The 17,977-nt window shown below is 55.1% G+C and overlaps 1 protein-coding gene across 5 annotated transcripts in view; it reads left to right on the plus strand.

Moving 5' to 3' along the window:
• Window positions 1-17,977, plus strand: part of TRIM9 (tripartite motif containing 9) — a 65,841-nt gene that overhangs the window by 42,618 nt on the left and 5,246 nt on the right. Inside the window, exons 4-10 of one of the 5 annotated variants that reach the window (XM_074583549.1) lie at window positions 2,379-2,489; window positions 3,074-3,227; window positions 6,211-6,368; window positions 8,378-8,516; window positions 13,894-14,082; window positions 16,332-16,373; window positions 17,041-17,064. In XM_074583549.1, coding sequence (XP_074439650.1) covers window positions 2,379-2,489; window positions 3,074-3,227; window positions 6,211-6,368; window positions 8,378-8,516; window positions 13,894-14,082; window positions 16,332-16,373; window positions 17,041-17,064 — 817 coding nt within the window. Of the gene's footprint in view, window positions 1-2,378; window positions 2,490-3,073; window positions 3,228-6,210; window positions 6,369-8,377; window positions 8,517-13,893; window positions 14,083-16,331; window positions 16,538-17,040; window positions 17,065-17,977 lie in introns of those variants that run through there. The other 4 variants (XM_074583550.1, XM_074583553.1, XM_074583551.1 and 1 more) reach the window with 4 other exon arrangements.

Raw genomic sequence — 17,977 nt, forward strand, 5'->3', positions numbered from 1 at the left:
CAGCTCCCTCCTGGCAGCCAGTGCCACAAAGCCCCGCAGGTCTCACGCTGCCACCGGCGCAGTGGTGGCGTGTCCCCTCACCTCGCTGGTAGCCCCATCTCTTGGCCAAGCGGGTGCCGGGGAGCCAGCGGCGTGTCCAGGGACACTGTCCCTGTCCTCACTCAGCAAATGCTGTTTCTTGGGGGGCTCGTGTCTGGCTGGCGGTAGCAGATGGCAATTCTGATGGTAATACTTCGAAAGCGTCTACTGGGGCAGGGAGAGGCTCACAGATTCATTATCCTGGGCAAACCAGACAGAGATTTGAGCTGCAAAGAAGATAAGAAGATTGTTTTACCGATCCCATCTTCGCTGTCTTCCTGATGGCGTGTGCATTTCCCCGCAGAGGAACGAAAGGAGGAGGCTGCTTTCTTGGGTGACCAAGGCGGGGGATCCCCACTTGCCCATCTGCAGCCCAGCAGGCCGGGAATGCAAAACCTTTGCTCTGGCTCAGTCGGTGCGATCGGGATACGCTCTAACAGCAAGGTTGGAGCCCACAGGCTGGGCTCATCTCACACTCAGTGGTAGCACCATGGTCTGCGGCTGAGAGACCCAACATCCGCACGGCCGACAAACCCTTGCAAGAGCAGAACAACCCCTCAGCATCGCTCTCTGGGCAGAACAGCTTTAATTAGCTCAAGGGGCTGCTTTATGTTGCAGCTAAACAAGGGGCTGCAGGTTGCTGCAATGCTTTGCACCCCCGCTGCACCTTCTGGATCCCACCCCAAAGGACTGACCATCCCCGCAGAGAAAGGAAGTCCAGGGGCTTATCCAGAAGGTCCATCCCAGCAGAGTCATTCCAGTGCACTCAAGTGTTAGAAACTGGCACTGGGCGAAGTCTTCCCTCTAAGGACAGTGTTTGAGGCCAAAACTGGTGTGTGCTGATCGTGCTGCTCGCTAGCCCAGTCTCAGAGCCGTCCGGGATGCAGGCTGGAGACATTGGGCTGGGCTTGCTAAAAACAGCAAGGAATGGCTACTGCCGGAAAATCAGGAGCCGGCTCGGAGGGTGTTTCCTGGCATTTCACAGAAGCAGATATATTGTCCCAAGTTGGAAGACTGGTGATTCTTTTCTTCCTGTTAGGTGATTAAGTAGAGGTGATTAAATTATAAGTAAGCAACACATGATGTGATTGATTGCCCTACAGGAGCCATCATCCCCCTGGAAACCCAGGTTCGTTTGCCGCAGGGGGCTGACATGTGCTTCGTTTCTCCTCCCCATCCCTCGGACCGTTGGGATGCTCACAAGGCGGAGATGCTCCTCAGCCTAGGGGGGGTCGACCAGTGGGCCCACAGGCGCTGGGATTCACCGAGTGCAGTGCTGAGGACACAACCGTGCCTTCAGAAATGTTAATCGCTGCTCATTGCAGCCTTTTCCATCGCACTGCAGGTGCAGATGCTGATGGGAAGTTTGTCTTTACAGTCTAACATCCTGAATAGCTGCGGTCTCCGGAGCTGCAATAGCTCTGTTCGGTCCTGGTGGAGAACTTTACACAGCTTTAAAGCTCTTCCGGAAAAAAAAAAAAAGAAAATTATCTGCTGTGGGCACGTTCCTCTAACGCATAAATCTCTCTTCCTGAGCTGCTCTGCCAATCTCCCGTGACAGAAATCTCGCTTACACCGGGCGCAGACCTGCGCTGTCTCCGGCAGGGATTCAGCATGAGGGACCAGCCAGCCTTCAAATACACCCTCGCGGTATCACATCCCGAATCCCATCCTCTCCGCTGTGTTTTAGGGAAGGTCAGCAGAGCCCGCAGGCACTGGCTAAACCACAGGCTTGCTTGTGCTCCAGTGCTGGGATGCTGAAACACGAGCATCTCAAACAGATTGCGAAGCTGGGGGAGGCGGTGTGTTCCTTCCTCTTGGAAATACCAAAATATCAGGCTCGCTCCTCACCCAGGGCCGTTGGATGCAGCCGCCCCAGAGCCAGCCCCTCATCCCGGCTCCGCGCTGAGGATGGATAGGGGCAGCCCCACGGAGGCTGTGGCAGCAGCTGTGTATCTATGGAGGTAGGCATTTGCTTTCCATGGAGTTCATAAGCTGCCATTTGGAAGCTGTCTTAATTAAAGGCAGGGCAAGCAACTGCCCTACTGCTTGGAATAATTACGTGGGTTAATAATTTTGCGCTAAACAAGGCTTGTTGTTGTTCGCCAGGTTCTCAAGGATCTGGAATTCGGCGTATGAATCTTGACAAGTTCTGCCTTTTTCTCCTCCCTTGAGTCTCTGTCTCCCTTCGCATTGCCCTGTCCCTCTCCCTGTGCCCACGCAGCACCAAAGCCCGTTTGCTCCCTGTCTGCCCAAACCCCGCCGCTCCAAGCAAAGGCGCTCTCCTTGTCCCACTGCAGGTGGTGCGAGACCAGATTTCTCACTGCACGGTCAAGCTACGCCAGACCACGGGCCTGATGGAGTACTGCCTGGAGGTCATCAAGGAGAACGACCCCAGCGGCTTCCTGCAGGTTGGTGGGGATCTGGCCACGTCGGCGCTGCGAGGGGAGCGGGAAAGGCATTGCACAGCCGAGGGCCCTGGGGTAATGCCACAGAGCTGGGGGAGTTCCACCAAGGATGATGTCCTCAGCTTTTCCAGCCACAAAATCAAGGGCCAACCTCTCATCACCTCCAGGTTCATGGCAGGAGAGAAGCAGAACTGGGCCGGGGGCATTTCTTATTCTGACCAGAGGGTTGCAGCAGGCGGTGGTGTATCTCTGGAGCAGTCATCATAACGTGCTGTCTCGTGGCTCTCCAGTGAGAGACGGACATAACAGCGCTTGAGAACGGCATCCCACCGTTCGTTCCTGGGTTGGTCCCTTTGGTACTAGACCCTACCTCTAAAATAGTCCCTAAAGCTCCCGGGGTCCCTCTGCCAATCCAAGACTGCAGCAAAGGGTGATGCTAGAAACCACGTGTGATGTCCCAGCCTGTGGCAGTCACGGACAGAAGTGGCAGCCTGGGAGGCGCAGGGAAGGAGGAGAGCAGAGTAGGGACAAGGCCCAGCGCACGGCCCCGGTGGCTCTCGGTAGCTGAGGCTGCTCTTTGCCACCAGATCTCCGACGCTCTCATCAGGAGAGTGCACTTAACCGAGGACCAGTGGGGAAAGGGGACGCTCACACCCCGGATGACCACGGACTTCGACTTGAACCTTGACAACGCCCCTCTGCTGCAGTCCATCCATCAGCTCGACTTCGTGCAGATGAAAGGTAGGAATATTTCCAGTGCTTTTCAAAAACCCATCTCTGCTCATGCTGAGTGCTTCCATGCAACTCATCACAGGGAAGGGGCAGCAGAGGGAGAGTTTCTCATCATCTCCCAGCAAGATTGGGCACCCCAGACCCAGAGTTATGCCCGTTCCTGTGTATTTTGCACCCTTGCGCCAGCCAGCTGCCTCCCTGTCTCGGATCCCTGGGCACCTGTGTGCCAGATCATAGAATCACAGAATGGTTTGGGTTGGAAGGGACCTTTAAAGCCCATCTCATTCCACACCCCTGCCCTGGGCAGGGACACCTCCCAGCAGACCACGTTGCTCCAAGCCCCGTCCAACCTGGCCTTGAACACCTCCAGGGATGGGGCAGCCTCAGTCAAGGTGCCGGGAGCTTGCTTTTGCCTGGCAGTGCATTAGAAAGCGCTCTGCAGATTGGGAGCAGGGTCTCGGGAGCAGCACAAGGCACTTGCCAGACCTCTGCTCACACACGCTCCCTTGCTCAGCGCCGAGCAGCATCTGGCAGGGGCCAGCGAGCGCGCTGCCTGCTGCAGGCAGCCATGCTGTCCCTCCAAACACAAAGGCACAAAGAGCCACACCACTTAGCTTGAGGGGGGGGGGTCTTCCCTCCTTCCCTTCTCCCTCCCTGTTGTTTTAGAGCTTCAGTTTTAATTTCCTCCTCGTTCTCCGGTCCCTCTGCGCTCACTCTCCCGTACCACGGAGGGCCACAGCATTTGCATCGCTTTGCAGGAAGCAGAGAGCCGCTGCGACCTGTGAGCAATTTGGCAAGCCCTGGGAAGCTGACGGAAGATGGGGCTGTGACGCAGGGAAGCTCAGGAGAACATTGAACGTAGGCCCGGACCTTCAGCTGGTGCAAATGAGCTGCCTGGAGGAAAAGGCCACCAGCTATGGGTCTGGCACGGCTCTTCATTGCCGGCACGGCTCTTCATTGCCGGCACGGCTGGGTTTCCTGACTCGGTAACCGTTTGCACACACCAGCATTTCTCAGCGGTGAGACGCAGGAAGGCTGTTGACCAGACGCTTCCTCTGTAACGATAACGAGCATCTTCGGTTAATGGCCCCGCCGGTATTTGCTGCGGTGAGAAGGCTGCATTGGGCATGGCTGCTGGGAGCGCTCGTAGCTGCTCATCGTTAGCCAGGCAGTTAATTTGAAGTGTCAATAACACTTCTTGTTCGCGAGAGGAGCCAAACCCAGGGAGGCTTACACACCAGTCGTGGAGACGTGAGTGTGGTCCTGCCCTCCCTTCTTTCGATTTAGCCCAGAGGGTTATTTTTAATTAATAAGAGCAAATCTGCTGCTAGTTTAGCTGCCCGCCCTCCCCTGTGGAGGCGGGGCAGAGCTGGTGGAGGCTCTTCTCTCCTCTCACCCTCGCTGGGGAAATAAGTTGTTGCGTTTTGTAGACGTTGCAGAAGGTTTGAGGTTGGATCCCAAACTCGTGTCGCAGCACCAGGGGAGACAGGTCAACACCAGAGGTCTCGATAAAGAGCAGAGGTGAGCAATAGGTACAGGGCGTCCCGCATCCATTGCCAGCACGTGCTGGGCATGAGCAGCATCCCTTCTGCCGTATTAGCTGTAACGCGAGGCCTTTTCTCCGCTCAGTTTCTCCAGGCCCTCAGCCTGGTCGTTGCTGAGGATCCAACCCAGGAGGTGAAGGAGTCGCAGAGGGAGGTGGTGAATGGTGAACCTTTGCCAGTGAGTCCCGTCTTTTCTCTCCCGGGAATCCGTGGCTCCTCCACGTCTTGTCTGGATTCTCCACGTCTTTTTTTCACTGGCTCTTGTCAGGCTTTGGGCAGGGAGGACGAGCTGCTCTGCTGAGAGGAGGTTTGGGAGGGCTGTTCCCGTGTCCTGGTTTGAGCAACACAGTATTGATTTCTCTTTCAGTAATTTTACTTTTCAGTAAGGTCTCTTCTAATGCGTGGGAAGACTGCACTTTTAGAAGACTCTAGAGTCTGAATTTATGAAAATATTTACTTCATAGACAGCTCTGGGATGCAGATTTCAAGGTCTCAGTGTTTTCCAGCTCACCAGGTGCAGGATGAGGAGGAGCGAGACCCGGGCACTTGACCCAAACTGCCGATGGGATTACTTCAGACCATTATTTCAGGCACATTCAGTAGAAACTACAAAATTTGCTGAGTTCTCTCTTTCTCTCTCTTCCTTGATGTCTGGGATCCTGAGCACTCCTTGCCCTGGTGCCGGAGCCCTGAGCCCTTCCCTTCCTCCGGAAGCCGCAGCGCTCGCAGTGTCCCACATTGGCCGTCCCCTGCTGGGAGTGCGGCCTCCTATGATAGAACGGGCTGAGCATAATCCTTGTCTATTTTATATTGGCATCAGGATCAATATTGGTTCTTTAGTGTTATTAATGCTAATTTTCTAGTCTTATTCAGCAGTCTGAGCAGAAAAAGCCCTGACGGTCCTTTTAGAACAGACTCCACCACGGCACAAAGATCAGGTACTCCCTGTTCTGCAGGTCCCGAGGCTCGTCTCTGCTGCTCTCGTATCCCTTGTTTTGTTGCAGTGAATTTGTTTTTGGAAAAGCCACACAGCGCTTGCTGCTGGGTTGTAGATAAGGCCAGCCCTGCAGAGCCTGTGGGAGCGCGTCCCAGGTTTGGGACCGGCTTCTGCCAAGGGTCCAGGCAGTTTTATACCAGGTACCTTATTGCACTGCCATATTTCACCAAAATGCTTTAGAAAACGGGAAGAAAGCAGAGACGCGCTGGGGAAATCTCAGCTTCACCGGGCTGCGGGGTGAAGGAATTTGGTGGAGCTTGTTTGGAGAATGGTCCTTTCTGCTCCCCCCACCTCACGCCCCCGAGATCGCAGTTAACATCCCTCATGCCGTGCCGCCTTCCAAGGCAATAAATGCATCCTCCACGCTCCAGCTGAAACGCACGGGCTGCCGCTATCCCCCTGCTCCTCCTCTGTGGTGCTAGCAGCCAGGGTTACCCTAATTTGTGTTTAGTTTCCTCCCCAGTGCCGGCCCCCCCCATCCTGCAGCTAGAGGAGTGTTGCACCCACAACAACAGTGCCACCTTGTCCTGGAAGCAGCCCCCCTTGTCCACGGTGCAGGTGGAAGGCTACATCCTGGAGCTCGATGACGGCAACGGTGGCCAGTTCAGGGTAAGTGCTCGGAGCACGAAGCCGCTCCTGGTAGCAAGATGTTGCTCCCGGCTCCGATATTACCCTACCAAAAAGTTCCCCGGGCTTTATTGCAAGTCCCCTTATTCCCTGGATACATAAGACTCACTACTGAGATACCCGGGGAAGCTGAGGGTGCAGACAAGCTGCAGGCTCTTTTGGGGGCCAAGGTTATTTGAGGGGCTGGAAATACCTTTCCAGTGACCAATATGACTTGCAAATGCAAAGAACGTATTGGAAGCTCCATCTTTTTAGGTTGCTGAATATTTCATGCAAGGTATGCTAATTGCCATGAAAGACTCATGGTTTGCCAGCTGCCAGCAAGCAGAGGTGTTTAAGGCCTGAGGGTTTTTAAATTGCTGTAATTACACAATTAAAATATGATTTTTCCCTGATCCGACACGCTGATAATTATCCTGGCGTGTTCGCATCCACTGAGAGCAGGCGCAGGGACCAGCCCATCGCGTTTTCTGAGTTCATCCACAAGAAAGTCAGGCAGGCAGGAGCCAGAGCAGAGTCGAGGCAGAAGAGAGGTGACGTGGGTGGCATCTGGAGAGAGGAGGGAGCAGGAGGCTGGGTCTGGGGTGACCAAGGCTCAGCACAGCCACCCCGGCAAGGTGAGGGCGATTCCCCGGTACACCGGTCTTCTCTCATCCCACCAGCAGTGGGAAGGGGCTTGGATGTGCGTGGTATTCCTGCTGCTGGGGTTATAGAGGGCTGCTCCAGCCGATGGGACACGGCTGGTGCCATGAAGGGGAAGTCACTGAGCCGATCTCCTGCCTGAAAGCAGCGAGCTGACCGTGTCAGGCAGCGATTTGCCCAGCGAGCTGGGGATGCCGAATGTCACACAGGTGACAGTCCCTGCCGAGAACAGGTCAGTGTGTCGCCCAGCCTGTTAGTTACCTCCCACACAAACAGGCAGGAGAGACTGGGACGGTGTCCTGAGGCAAGAGGACTTTGCTTTTGGGCATCAGGCCACAAAGGGGCTCCTTGCAGTGAGCCTGGGGTGGTGAACTGGGAGCCGGGCCGGCCACAGGAGAGCTCTGTGGGTGCTGGAGCCCAGGTAGATCAGGGCCACCTTAGCGTCCCATCACCAATCTTCCTCAATCCGTCACTATTCCCAGATCCACTGTGGCTTGGGCTGCTCCCAGCCCCGGTCAGGGTCTCAGGAGGGGTGGAAGCCATCATCTCTGCTCTGCAGTGCAGCACCCCTATACGCTCTGGGGACATAGAATGGTTTTGGTTAGAGGAGACCTTTTAACATCATCAGCCACCTGCAAGGAAAGGGGCCGGATTCAAGCGTTGGCTCTGGAAGCAGCAGCCCCGAGTCGCCCGGCAGCTCGGGCAGCGAAGGGCGGAGGGCTCTGGAGTGGGAGCCCGCACGGAGCCTCCATCTGCGCTGCCAAGGGCAGCAGACAGGGGTTTGTCGTGGGATCTGCTTATTGCAAGTCAATGTTTTTATGAGCCGTGTGTTTGGGTCGCCCGTAGGCCTGTTCACCGCTGTCCCTGCTGGCACAGCTCCGTTCCTTTGAGCGGGGCTATGTCAGCAGAAGGGTGACACATCGGTGAGTCAGTGCCCATTCGGTGTGACCACCTTGTTTGCTTTCAAGGAACGCTTTGATTCTGCCACCCGAGAGCATGGAAAATTGTTTTCTGCCAGGATGTTTCTGTGTCCTGGGCTCAGTCTGTGTAAATTCCTCTCTCTGGCAGAACTCCTCCGGGATTCGGTGGGAGTTTGGCTGGGATTGATGCCTTATGAGTTGATCGTATATGAGTAGCATCTCCTTCCCCTACAGAAGCTGGTTTTATGGCTCAGTATTCTCAAGGACCAAATCATAGGGCCGTTTTGCTCTGCTTTGTCCATATCCAGTGCTCGTAAGCGTGCCCCAGGTAGCAGAGCGTGGCTGAGCCCTGGGTGTCACGACCACCGGGAGCTGTTTCCCCCCTGCCAGGACTCTGTGCTCTGGGCACTAACTGTGCTTGTTTTGCAGGAGGTGTACGTGGGCAAGGAGACCATGTGCACAGTGGACGGGCTTCACTTCAACAGCACGTACAGCGCGCGTGTCAAAGCCTTCAACAAAACAGGAGTCAGCCCGTACAGCAAGACCCTGGTCCTCCAGACGTCTGAGGGTAAGGCATCACACCGGCTCCAGCCCGCCACGCTCGGACACCGCTCACACGCACGCCTGGGGCCCAGCCAGCACACCCCAGCTTAGCATTGCGATGGGGGGAACCGCTCCTCTGGTCCTCCAGTCCCTCGGCGATCATTGGAGGAAAGCCGGCGCTGACGGGGAGAGGAAAGGTCGTGTCAGGAGCCTTGAACAGGGCCAGAATTTCTCTCTCACCCCTCCCCTTTGTAGACGGTGTTCTTTGGGGAGGAGCAGTGTGGGTACAGCGAGAGGCATCCCGCAGGGAGGTATTTAAAATTGGATTGCAGCAGGGTTTGTATGACACAAAGGGAAGCTCAGGTGTTTACGTTAATTCCATTTAAAACAAAACAACGCTGTCAACGTTGCTCCTGAGACACTAAGGGCTGTGCATGGCTGCACAGTGCCGTAACCGCACAATGGCAGCCCCTGGCAGTGCACGACAGAGGGACCATGGAGCCACACGGATGTCCTTGCCGACCCGGGGGTGTACAGCCACGCTGGCATCGTCTCCATCACCCCTGCACGGCCAGGCGCTCAGTCAGAATGTTAAACACCCATCTTGCAGGTTGTGGAGGAGTCTCCCCGCCTGACTTTAAGTACATTTGTCACACCAGGCACTTAATCCGAAATGGAAAATTGACTTGCTTCTGCCGTGCAGGTGGAGAGTCGTAAGGCTGGCTCCGAGAAACGAGGTGGGAGTCAGAAGCAGCGGGTGACGCAGCCATGAAGGAAGGAATCAGCCCCCACCAGCACGTCTGCCGCCCCGTAGCCTTGCTGCCAGGCGAGAAACCCCTCCTGGGGAGTTTTCCACACTTGGTGGAATCCCTTTTCCTTACTCCCAGACTAAAATCTCTCTTTTCCAAGCCGTGTGAAGGTTTTGTTTCCTGGCAGCGTTGCCAGACCTGGCTGGCAGCTGGCTCGAGAGCAGCAGCGCATCCCTGCAGCCCCAGCAGCTGCCGGCACATGCAGGCTGGGGTTGGGGGGGAACACACACAGCTCCTGGGGCTGCTGGTGGGGTGGAAGGAGGGTGAGAGCCTTCTTGCCACAGAGCATCTCTGGTGGCTTTGAGCAAGGAGGAAAAAAGGGATTTCTGCTGAAAGAAGAGAAGACAAAAGCAGAGCAAGGCTACACAGAGCAATTGCACTTGCTTGCCTGCACTCCTCCGCAGGAGATAATGGTTCCAGTTCGGAAAGGGCATGTACCAGGTCTGGATGCGTGAGCAGGACAGGTCGGCAAGGGACGGGACTCACATGTGACAGAGGTAGAGTGGAGAACAAACCTGGGACAAACCCTTCTCGTACAAGAGACAGAAAACCCAAATCACAGGCCACAAAGGCCTTGGCACACCCGTCTGAGAGCTGTGAGCCTGTTTGCAAAGCTGGGCACCAGCGACACGGAAGCTGCAGGGTTCCTCTGGAGATCCAGGGATGGGACAACCCGGATCCAGCCCCATGCTGGGCGGGGGGTGGCCAGGACCTCTCCCAAAGCCTGAAGGTCAGCAGTTCTCACCCACTTCACTACCCGGCTTCAGCAGCTTGTGCAGGAGACAGCAGAGCTTTGGCTTCTCATGACATTTGTGTCCCGTAAGACCCATCTGAGACACAGCTCCCTAACCAAAACCAGTTGGGCTTTTGAGTTGTCCCAGCCAGGAGCTTGCAGCGTCCCCGCTATAATCTTTCCAGCTCTGCTTTCCTCTCCTAGGTGCTTTCACTGTTGAGCCAAGCTTGCCTATTCCACAGCTCCGAAATATGAAGGCACCTGGGAGAAAATAGCTGTTGCTGGTCCCAGGCTGTGCTTGGGGCTGATGCCTTGCTCTGTGCCAGCAAACAGACATTGCATCTTCTGAGCATCGGGTGAAAGTTTGCCGCATCCAGCCTTTTCGCTGAATGGGCTTTTGCATTTTGTTTACTCCAGCCCGAAAGAAAGAAGGAGAAAAAGTCAGATGGGCCTGGAGCATCTTCCGCTTTTAGAGGCCGTCTGAGCTTATTGGACTCAAAGTGAAATAAATTACAACTCTGTGCAGCTTCCGGATATCCGAGTTACTTGTTGAATAGAGCCGCCTCGCATATCACAGCTCCTGCTTAGGCTTTTATTTCTGGCCTTTACAGCAGCATCAGGCCTTTAAGTGCTATTTTGTCGGAAGGAGGCTTAGCTTTCCCCTTCAGCCATGCTCCGCAGCTCACCGCAAAGCGTTCATGCGGGAAGAGGGGACAAAAGAAGAGACGGGCTCGATATGAAGAGAACATCTCTCCGAACACAGCTGTCCTGCTGGAAGCGGTTATGAGAAATTCTGCTTAGAGGCTGTTATTTAAAAGCTGTCTTCTAGTCCTAGCATACAAGATCCTCATCCACGGCCCGTGGAGGTGAACTGGAGTCTTTCTTCTGCCTTCGGTGAGCGGTGATATGGGCTGTAGAGGCTAACGGGGAGTGAAACATTTTGCAGGGTCTCAGCATCTGACGAGAATAAGCATGAGAAGTGGGTAAAATTGTGTCTGGGCCTCTGCAGGCATGCCTTTCTGCTCCTGCCCAGCCAAGATGAGCCAGCCAGCACCAACAGGAATGTCCGGCGTGAAGTCAGCACACACACACAAGCCTACAGCAAGCTGCTGAGCACCTTCCCAGCCCATGGTGTGGCACATCTTCTCCTGCTCATCCCAAAGGAAACGACGTTTTCAGCTGAGGAAATTGTAGTTCACTCTTTAAAGCTGGTGCTTGGTGCCACCAGCAGGTCAAGGTGGCTCCTGGCTGGGAGAAGGTCTGTGCCCCAGAGCCCTTCCCACCTGCTGGGGCCTCTGGTGCTTCCCAGGGACGAAGATCCTCATCATCAGCACAGCCAAGTGGCAGCAAGGGCTGAAGGAAGTGGTCCTTGCCTTGAACTGTGTCCTCTCCCTAGCTGGTGTCGGGCTGTTTCACCTAGGAGGATCTCTTGGCCTGTCACATCTTAGCCAGTGCCTCCCAGGACCTCTGCGGGCTCGATGTGGGGCCTGGCCTAACCTCTCTGTTTCTTCAGCATCTGAATGAAGTTCAGCTGTAGGCTTGGAAATCAGTCTGGGAGAAAGTTTGCAAGGTGACCCTGGCCCAAGGCCCACGCAGCTCCCAAAGCTTGGCCGCTAGCGGCACTGCTCAGCTGTAGTCTCCCCTGGGAGACCTCGGGTCTCCCCCCAGCCTCCTCCTCCCTGGCTGGGCAGCCCCAGCTCTCTTGGTCTTTCCTCATCCAGCAGATTTTCCAGCCTCTGGCCGGTCTCCTCCTGACTTCAGGACCCAATCTGTTTTCATCCCGGCACGTTCCCATTTTCACCCTACCCACAGCCAGTGGGTTGGGTTGCTTGGTGCATTCATGGCTGCAGCAAGAGCAGCCTCTGAGGGGCTTTGCAGAAACCCCCGGCTCAGGTCTGCTGGTCATGGTGGGATGCAGATGGCCACCCCCAGGAACAGGCACTTAAAGCACGGTGACAAGGAACAGAGGAGGAGACCTCCCAGTTGCAGTGGGATTAGAGTCTGCGGGTGAGCTGGCCGCTGGGCTGCTTTTCTCTACAAGGATTTCTGAGATGGCTTCTGAGTCCCTCCAGTGTTGTTTCTTTCCATGGACTGTCCAGCGAGCTGGATGGTGGGATGAAGGACCAGCTCGCCCCAGGTGGAGATGCAGAAGAGGAGCTGGGCAATGCTGGAGGGGACCGTCCTTGCCGGCTTCCCAAGCCCAGATCTGCGCTCCTGGCTGGGGCAGATGTTCGACCTCCCTCCTGCCAAAACCTGCTGCTCCATTCTCTCCCTTTCTGAGGTGTCTCTGACTGCCCATACCTTGGCCCTTCCATTGGGCTGCTTTGTGCCTTCAGCCATGTTCTCCTGGCCGTGTGCTGCCCATGCTGCCTGCAGCCATGCATGGGGAAGAGCCACATCTCCGCTTCCCCTTGATTTCTTGTTTCTTTGATGAGGCACAAACCTAGGAGCAGAGGATCAGGGAGGAAAACACGGGTTGTCATACTCTGTGCCCTGCTGTCCCCTCTCCTGTGTTCCTAAACTTGGCCGGCTCTACCAACACCAGGAGCAGCAACTCCCGGCCACCTCTGCCCCCCTGGGATGGGGCAAAGGGGCTTGGGCACCGCAGCCTGAGAGCCCTTCCCCAGCCTAGTTGAGCACCAGAAGCTTTTCTCCTCTTTCAAGGCCAGTTTCTCATCTGGGGCCCAGCTAGAAGTTCCTCGCCAGCCATGGAGTGACCCTCAGCAGCAACCAGGGCTTTTTAACCAGCGGTTTTTGGAAGGGGGTGAGCGAGGGGAGACAGGCTGCAAGGAGCTACAGGGACATGAGATGCCAGTTAGGGAGAGCCATGAGCCCGGCTACTCTTGGTCGTAGTTCCTCTCACTCTTGGTAGGTGTTGGAGGGCATGTCCTTCCCTAACCTGGAGCTCCGTTTACTGACCTGTTGTGCAATAATTTCTCTAACCCCTGTGTGAACCCACTGACGCTCTTTGCTTCCACAGCCTCACGCAGCAGCAAGTTGCAGAAGTTACAGTCCGCTGCGCAGAGAAATGCTTCCTTTTATCTGTTTTAACGGGATTTCCAGCTCAGTCCGTATTCTCAGCTGAGACAGGAAGGCTGGGGATACAGTGTTCGGGTGTTTATCTGATCGGAACGTGTGGAGGATGGTGGATTCTACATTTTCCTGTTAACATTCCCCTTGACGAGGCTAGGGAAGAAATTGCAGGAGGTGACCATTTGCAGTAGCGGGGAACGGAACCTGATGACCCGGGACGTTTTGCTGTGAATCGCATGAGTTAAATTCTTACTGTAAGGCTCAGATGTGTTTTGACAGGTACAAAGGGATACCAAGAACACAACATCCCGACCAACCTTTGAGTAAGGTGGGTGCTTGGTGGTATGTAGGGTGAAATAGGTTAGTACAGCCCTGCCAAAGGCCTTTCAGCGTTACCAGCCGACTAACTTTTACGCCACTGATTATTGTGCACAAAAAGGTACGAGATTAATCATAAAGAGCGATGGGAAGTGTGCATGGTAACTTGTGCATTTTTTTAGGTGCGTTACTGTGAAGAGGTGCGGGACTCCCTGTAATTAAAAGCGTATTGCATTTGTCACGGTGACGTGGGAACGTTTTGGAAGATGAAAAATGTGTTTGTTGCCGATACTGGCAGAGGCAAGGCTTTCCTGAAGGGTCTGGCTGGGTTGCACAGCACCAGGCGTTTCCGCTCCACGCACCGTCCGCGCACACTCGCTGTGGCGAAGCAGGGTCCGTGCGTGCCGGAGCGTCTGTGCTCTGCTCCGAGGTCTGGTCTCGGGCGGTGGAGTGACAGCCTCCAGCAGACCCGATTCCTGATCTTGAGTTTGCATTGATCTTACGTTTAGACACGCAGTCAGAAGAACAGACCCTCCCTTTTCCAGTGCCTTTGGAAAGATCGCAGCTTCGTAGAATGAGTCCTTTCTCCTCCACCCTTAATCTACAACCCAGCTTTCCGGGGAGATCCTACTTTGAGCTAAGATCTTCGGCCCACCAGCTGAGCTTGCATTCTTCTTTACAGTCCCTGAATTCAGCTGGTGAGCCGAGTGCCTCTGGCATTTCCTCTTCGTCTGTGCTTCTGGGCATCTTCAAAGTATTTGTTTGTTTTGTTCCGTTGTGTTTGTTTTTCCCATGACATGCGGATGGCAGGGGGAACTCCTTCTGTTTGTCACTGGCCTGCTCCTGCCGCGGAAGGGACTTTTCGGTGGCGTAGTTCTCGTGGTGTGTGTTCATCTCTACGTCCCAGCACGGGCAGTTCCAGGCGTGGGGTGACGGAGCAGCACAGTAACTCCTTACGTGGGTGCTGTTCTCATTGGGGCTGAACCATTTTGCCCAGCCAGCCGGCAGAGCGGATCCCTCGTCTCCAGTTTGCATCGATCTTGTGTCTAGGGACAGGCAGAAGAACAGAGCCTCCCTGGGAGAAACCTGTGGGGACGTCTCGATGGTTTCCTTTCCCTATACAGCCAGAAAACGCAGCCTCTGCTGTGAGATTTGTTCTGTGAAATTAGTTTGCTCGATTCAATCTAGACCTCTCTTAAGAAAGAAGCAAGTCTAGATGCAAGCAAGGTCTACTAAGGCCGGCTCACCCACCCCTTGCCATCTGGCTTCCCAAGACCCAGAAGTTGTGGGCTCTCGTCCGCTCGGCTTCGAGCGCTGGGCTCGGCTTTTGCAAAACCAGACCTGATCCTATCGGAGTCTTGTTTTCTGCAGAGCGGAGGAAACCACTCCCGTGGTACCTCGCTCCCCTGGCAGCACCCACAGGTGCTTTGAGCCCGGTCCTCGGGGGCTGTGGTGGGACGTAGGCAGTAGAGGCAGAATGAGTGACGGTGTCGGGCAGCCGGCGAAGGAGCCGCGGGCACAGTGCCTCTCTCAGAGCTGTTTTCTAACCAGTCTTTGCGCATCTTCCGTTGCTAAAGATCCTGGGCCCTGATTCTTCCGCCACTCGGGATTTACACCACTCCATGGGCTCCAATGGAGTAATTCACGGCTTCCTCTGGTGTAAGCCCAGGAAGAATGGGGGCCCCCGATTGTTTGATTTCCATCCCATAACCCGGAATGAGGAATGCTGCAGCATGACCCTTGCCAGAATAACCGGGGGCCCTGCAACTTTCTTTTCTTTGTGCTTTTTATGTTTGTTTTTTTTTCCTCATCGTACTGCTGTGCGCTAATGGCTTGAACTCTGTTCTGTTACGGACGTTTCTTACTTTGTGTCCAGTGTCAGATCCGCTGCGATGGCCATGAGCAATACTTGTGTGTGCGGTACGGACCTCTGCAGCCGCGGTCCGGGGTGGTGGGGCAACGCAAAATGGGGTCCGGAATATGCCCACGTGTCACTCGGGTGAACTTGTGCCGTAGCGATGCACAGAGACCTGGAAAACCACTTTTTGAATAGGGGCCCGGGGCGCGATTCATTAAAACAGCCTCAGGAGGTGCTGCTTGGCCCTGGCCGTGGAGCACGACTGCAGACGGACGCTTTCCCACCAACACCCACCTCAGCGGGGTGAAAAACCTGCTTCCTTGCCAGAGGAGAGGTGAAAAAACCAGTCACAGAGCTAGACAGGGATTTCCTTAAAATCCAGCGCCTTTCGTGAATGCCCTCCCCTGCAGTGCCAACATGGGACTTCATGTTGCCCTCTCCTCCTGGTGGGGACAAGCTCCTGGATCAGTCCCCAGCTGCAGTGCGGCTCCCAGGAGGTGTTTGCGGCCAGCGGCCAGGCACAACCCGGTGGCAGGAGGATGAAGGGCGCCCCGAGGCATCCTGCCAGTGCATCCACCATCAGACCGACAGCCCAGTGCCCTTTGGGTGCTCGGTGGTCCCTATTCCCTGGACACACCAGTGGCTGCTTGTCTTTCATCAGTCCCTGTCCTCTAAGGAGTGGTGGGGGTTTTTTTTAAGTGATCCAACTGAGGGTCAATCTAGAGAATACTTATCAAGCGGCCAAGATATTCTGCCAAGGCTAAAATTTCCTGCCTTGGGCTAAAAGTCCAATGATTTGGCATCCCGAGCAGGTAGCGATCAGACTTGATGCTCTTGAAGGCTGTGACGGGATCTGGCTGTGAAAGAGCAGATAATCCACGAGTCCCAGAGGCTGAGACTCGCCAAAACGGCCGACAGTCAATCTCACAGGTCATTTTTGCAGCCCCTCTCCGTTTCTCTCTGGCTTTTAATGAATCAGGCCTCCCGCGGCTGGCTGGGTGCTTAGTTAAAGGTTCAGTGCTCACGAGTGTTTTTCAGGTGGTTGTTGTTTCTTAGCTGTGATGTGTGAAATGTAGTATCTCTTTATAGGATGCAATTTTGAAACGCAAGGATCGCCTTACTCTCAATTAGGCAAGTATATTTATTACCATTAACTGGCACCTACTCCGTGTTGCTCATCCTTTTATCTTCCGTTTTTTTTTTTTCCCCCCCTCTTTTAAATCTTTAACTTTTCTTTGGCGAGCGAGGAGCGTTTCTTGTGCGTACCCTGCTTGCGGGGCGCTCTCGGACGTCACGGCGGTTGGCAAATTTGGAGGAGGAATGGTGATTGCCATGTGATGTAAAGGCATTTTAAGTTTCCCCCCGATATGGTTTTAAAGAGAAGCCTGAAGTCAGTGCTCTGGAAGTGGCCCCGTAATTAAGAACTGATCCTCCTGCTCAAAGCAATACGTATTCCAGTTCATTAACGTGGGCCAAATGCCAAGGAGGTGATTAGCCCCTCTGCAGCTAATTGGAGTGAGCGCTGGTGGTACCTGCTCACCTGTCCCCATGCAGATGCCTGCAGGGTCAGGTCCGTTTATCCCCCTGGGAGATGGGAATCCCCCATCCAGCGGGATTCCCTCCTCGGGCAGCCCGAGCCCATCCTCGCTCCATCTCTCCCCACCTTTATGCAAAAGGCCGAGAGGTCCGTGCGCTCGCTGGAGAAGCAGGCAAGCAGAAATGGTTTCTCGTTCCTTTGTCAACCCAACTTGACGTGCTGTTTTCTCTCCTGCATGCCTTTCCTTGGGAATCACCGCAGTTGACATTAAAAAAATGGTGGCAGGTACGGAATCACCTCCATCAAGTTGCAAAACCGGGGCGCCCGTGTGCATGTGAGCTGTCTTGTCAAATGATCCAATAAACCGATGATTAAATCTCACCCGAGTCTTTTATTTTTCAAGCCGTTATTTACTCCTGCAGGCGTGAGAGTGTTTTGTGGATGTGTCAGTTCACGTTTCAGTGACGGCTGGAGAAAACCACCTGGGGAACCGGGCTGGTGCCTTGTGACACCCTGTGCCTCTGTCTTGTCGAGGATGTGACACTGTGTCTGTCAGATTTTCAGTGACCGAGTCCCGTGCATTTAAACCGGCAGCCGTACCGAGTCGTGGAGGTTTTGGGGCATTTTCCAGCCTTCCCATGAGCCTAACTCTTGTCTTCCCTGTGGCCGGTTGCTCCGCAGGGAGGTTTCTCAGTGTGACGTAGCGTTTCTGTCAATGTAGGCCTTTGTGTGTGCTTTTGGTTCCCAGGACCGCCAGCCCTCAAATACACACGCACGGTTTATCCGCTGACCCTCAGTCCCCGTCCCACGCTGGACCTGACCCTGCAAACCATTGCTTGCATGAGTAACCCTTGGTCGTAAGAGTAAACGATGTCAGGTAGAGCCTGGAGAGCTGGCCGGGATCACACGTCTCCTTCTGCTAGAGCCAAATTTTAGGAGATGGCGAGGATCCCGCGGGCTCAGGAGCTGAGACAGACAGACAGCGGGAGGGGACGGAGACAGACAGGCTACCAGGGAGCGGCAAGAACAAATCTCAGGTCTGAGCCCCGTCCGTAAAACCTCAGCCACGCTGGCAGGCTGCAGCTGCACGAGCTCCAAGCATCCCTCCGTGATGGAAGGTGCTCTCCATCAGCCCCCTCCACTCGGCAGCTCCCTGCCCGCTTCTGCTGGCTGCCGCAGCGGGCAGCAGCCCGAGCCC

The sequence above is a fragment of the Larus michahellis genome, chromosome 4, assembly GCF_964199755.1.
Source record: "Larus michahellis chromosome 4, bLarMic1.1, whole genome shotgun sequence".
Classification (NCBI taxonomy): domain Eukaryota; kingdom Metazoa; phylum Chordata; class Aves; order Charadriiformes; family Laridae; genus Larus; species Larus michahellis.